Here is a 4386-nt window from a genome sequence, read left to right on the forward strand (position 1 = left end):
TGCATTGTAACCTGTAGCAACACACGGACATTCTACTAGTTATCCTTTAAAATGAAATATAAAGTAAAAACTTTACAAAACTTGCACACAACTTCGCTCTTAAATTGCACTTTTTTAGTATGCAAACAATAGTCATATAGTTGTGTAATTTTCACACATATTGCAAAGTATTACATTACAGCCACCCAACATCTAAAAAATATCCACAAAATAAAAATAAAACGAACTAACAAAGAGAAACAAAAAAACAGAAGCAAAAACACATAAAACAGAAATAACATAAAAAATAAAGGGAGAGAGAAAATGGCTGGATCACACGGTTAATGGTCTTCGGCCCAGAAAGAAATCGACCGACCCAAATATGGGGTCAATTAAAAAAACAATTTTGCTAAAGCATATCTAGATTTGCCATAAGTATTGCACATCTAAGTCCTATACAATTGATCTCACGCAAGATTTGTGTGGATTTTTTTTTCCTTTCCGTGCTTGCTTGTGTCATTTAGATGTGCAATAATTAAGATACATCTAGATGTACCCTAAACAAACCACAAAGAAACAAACCCACACAACAAACAAGCCAGGAAAAGAAAGCAGCACGAATCTCAAAGAAAATTCAGCGGACAAAAATCGGCTGACCCAGATATAAAATTCAGTTGACTGACATATAGCTAAAGTCAAAATGAAACCATGAGGCAGCAGGGTGCCACTAGTGCACTCATTTTCCTCCTGGTTCTCCTTTTTATTCTCGATCGATCAACGATTATGGCATGCATCGTGGTCGATTCAGTCGAAACGACGATACAAAGTGCGACAGGGCACGAGGTTCAGTAAACAACAGCTCCCGGCCGGTAACAGAGCAGAGCAGTCAACTGAGCGTGGCAAGGAACTCCTGCATGCTCCGGTGGCTGGACCCGCCTTCGGCGACGGCCTTGGTCGCCTCCTGGCTGATCTCCTTGGCCCTCGCCGAGATCGCCTCGTCGCCCATCACCTCCTTCACCTTCTCCGCAATCTCCGCGCCGCGGACCAGCGAGTCCTCCCCGCCGTCCCAGCTCCAGTGCTCCACCCACAGCCCGAACCCGCCGCTCTTTATCACCTTGGCGATCAGGCGCTGGTCGCCCAGCGTCGGCCACGCCAGCATCGGCACGCCGTACGCGGCCGACTCCGTCACCGAGTTCCACCCGCAGTGGCTCAGGTACAGCCCCACGGCCGGGTGCTTCAGGACCGCCTCCTGGTCCACCCACTCCTTGGTCACCAGGCCGCGCCCCTGCACGCGCTCCAGGAACCCCTCGCCCAGCACGTCCTTGAGCTCCGCGGTGTCGTCGCGGTCCACCACCGTCGTCTTCACCACCCACAGGAACCGGCAGCCGCTCGCTTCCAGCCCGGCGCCGATCTCGCGGATCTGCTCCAGCGCCGCCGCGTTGCGGTTGCCGAAGGCCACGTACACCACGGACCGCGCCGGCTGCTCTCCGAGCCAGGCAATGGGTGAAGACGCGCCGCCATGTGCCGCCTCCTTATCCGTGGCCGTCGACTTGAGCGGGCCGACTGCGTAGACCGGAGGGAACCCGGGCACGACCTTGCCGTCCCGCAGGGCGGCGAGTGCCTCTGGCTCCAGGGCATCGAACGTGTTGACGAGAATGCCGTCTATTTCGGCGATCTCGCGGCCGTTCGCGATGAACTGCTTAGTGAAGAGGCTGTCGGGGTTGCGCAGCACGTTCGGGGGGTAATCGACCGGGATGCGTCCAATGCCGGGGATGTCGACGTCGCCGGCGAGGTGGTCTGCGTTGGCGCCGTCGAGGTAGGTGGGGAAGTAGGCGAGGAAGGACAGCATGGTCGCGCAGGAGATGAAGAGGATGTGGCACGGGAGGTGCAGCTCCTTCTTGGCTATGGGGATGACCTGGGAAGCCAGAGTGACGTCGGTGACGACGGCCGAGGCGCGTGGCGTGGCGCCGGCGATGAGCGGGCCGAGGAGGTGGGCGGAGCGGCGCAGGGACTCCCACCGCAGGACGAAGGGGTCCGTGCCGGCGAGGGTGGCGTCGTCGAGCGGCAGAAGGTTGAAGTCGATGCGCCGGATGGCGGGGAAGGCGGCGAAGAGGGCGGCGAAGTGCTCCGACTCGGCCTCTGAGACCGTCGGCAGCGCGGTCACGATGGAGATGTCGACGGCGCCCTCGCTCGCGAGGGCGGCGATGAAGCGGGAGAAGGGGAGCAGGTGGCCCATGCCGGCGCTCGGGATGAAGACGAGATGCGGTGCGCCTCTGGCCTGGTCGCCGGAGCTCGGCTTCGCCGCGAGAGCCATTGACGAGCTAGCTTGGTCTGTGACTGTGAGTGCGAGAGGACTGGCTAGTGTTTGGTGCTGCGTCCGCCACTGCAGTTATCGGCTCGTTTTAATGGCAGATCCATGGTAGCTCTGCTGCCGTGCTGCGTGTCCTTGTCGGTTAGCAAGTCTCTGTCCACGTAGTTGTACGTTTGTTTGAGTGTTATTATGAATTGGTCCTAAGAAAGCGGATCAGCGCTGAGCCATGTGGCTATTTACGCTCCTGCGTGGCCTTTATCAACCGACTGAGTAGTTAAGCTTCGAGTGAACACTGAACACTCATTTTACGCGGAGCTCATCCCAAGAAAAGTTGAACTTTGTAGTACAACGAGCTAGCTCACAGTGAACGAGTCCCTCCCAAGTACTAGAAAATTGGTGCAGGTCCATCTTGGCCCTCACATCAAATTTGGTACCCCCTCGGTCACAGTTTTCACAGCACGTTTCAATTCTCATGTATTTCCACCACAGAGATTTTAGGCAAGTTTGGTTTAATGCATAATTAATCAGGGCGTGGTAACCGCAATCAAGCCCACCATTTTTTTTCTCATGCTGGTGTGTACGCGGGGTGGAATAACTGCATGTGTGTGTACGGGGTGGAAGCACTCCATGTATATGTGCACGCGTTAATTTCTTCATTAATTAGACGCCATGATATAACCACCGATGCTATTTTTCACTTTAATCACTAATCACCTTGGTCCCAGAGATTGTTGATTGTTGAAACACGCCCGATAAACTGTGACGGAGGGAGTATGTAGCATTGACTCATAGGGCGCCTCGACCTAAACTTCAGTGCCGAAGTATCAAGGCGTGTGCTGGGGAGGGGACTTGCTGAAATGGCGCAATCACATTTTTTGCACAATGTGTGAACTCTGTGACACCTATCGGCAAGGTACAGCTCCACTATCATTTTCAATGGGAATCAAGTGACACCATGGGATGTAGCGATGAAACTATGGAAATAGGATGAGAGTTTTTTTTTGTTTAAATAGGTCTCGAGTGAAACTTGCAGTGATGTATGCAGTGAAGCCGCTCATATGTGTGAACGAACAAACAATTTGAACCATGACAAACAACATTGCTAGGTTGAGAGGGGATGCCCTGAACGCAGCGGCATCTGAACGCTGCAATCTGACCACACGCTTTTCTCACAGCGATCTGCGCATAGTCCAGCGTTAATTGGCATTACGAGTAAAATACCGTCATAGGTCTGCAGGGTATCTGACTTGGCAGACGAAGCAGGTCCACAAAAAGGTTGACACGGTCTGAGATATTCCAATTATTTACTGTGGTGGGTGGTTGGGGGTTGTGGGTGATTTGCTTCGTGCATGCCAGCGTGCTGTCCTTGTCTATGCCTCGTACGCGCTTCTCAGGTCGCCATCACACTCATGCTTAGTAGTACATCAGTGTACTGCTAATGGAAAATCTAGGCTTCGTGTTAAATTAATACGGAGTAGTTCTTACATGGCAGATCTCTAATTTTATTCAGTAGCGGTCGGACACCGCTTGCACAAGTACCACCGCGAGCATGAACACGCATAGCATTTGTGTGTTCTTGGTTCGCTGCGTGCCTGCGTACGTCCTGCAGTGCTTCCGCCATCCTGAACCTGGCATTGTTGCCGCCCCCAGCAGTTTGGATTAGCAGATTGATGTCCACTCCTGTGATGAAGAACCTGTACTGATTCTCCCAAAGCCAAAAATCACATGGTCCGTGGTTCTGCACGTCCCAAACGAAAATGACATGTGCATGTTAAATCAACAAGCTAGTTACTTATTGATTGATTCGGGCACTTGTAGAAATGGATGCCAGGGAGCACAAAGTTGTATTGGTGCGTGCTCTTATAGCTGGTAAAAGGAAAGTACGTCATACATTATCGCAATGGCACACAGCAATGGCAATGGTATATGCGTTCATACTGCCAGAATCACGAAGGCCCACGCCTGGGGCAACTGTCGGCTCCATACTCACATTTGCAGCATGCACTTGCCTTTGTGTCAGGTTGTTCTGCCTATAATACATATATAAGCTACAAACCGATGTCTGACACCCATATACTCTAACTAGCAGCTTGCTC

The 4386-nt window shown here is 52.1% G+C and overlaps 1 protein-coding gene across 1 annotated transcript; it reads right to left on the bottom strand.

The window, feature by feature from the left end:
* Positions 1-618: 618 nt before the first annotated feature.
* Positions 619-2381, bottom strand: LOC123182377 (UDP-glycosyltransferase CGT). Its single transcript, XM_044594920.1, has one exon. It carries the CDS (start codon positions 2291-2293, stop codon positions 866-868), a length of 1428 nt encoding a protein of 475 aa, XP_044450855.1. The 5' UTR covers positions 2294-2381; the 3' UTR covers positions 619-865.
* Between the last annotated feature and the right edge of the window lie 2005 nt (positions 2382-4386).

The sequence above is a fragment of the Triticum aestivum genome, chromosome 1D (assembly GCF_018294505.1).
Source record: "Triticum aestivum cultivar Chinese Spring chromosome 1D, IWGSC CS RefSeq v2.1, whole genome shotgun sequence".
Taxonomy (NCBI): Eukaryota; Viridiplantae; Streptophyta; class Magnoliopsida; order Poales; family Poaceae; genus Triticum; species Triticum aestivum.

Coding starts and splice junctions, on each gene's coding strand:
- LOC123182377 (XM_044594920.1), bottom strand. CDS start 2,293: ATGGCTCTCGCGGCGAAGCCGAGCTCCGGCGACCAGGCCAGAGGCGCA.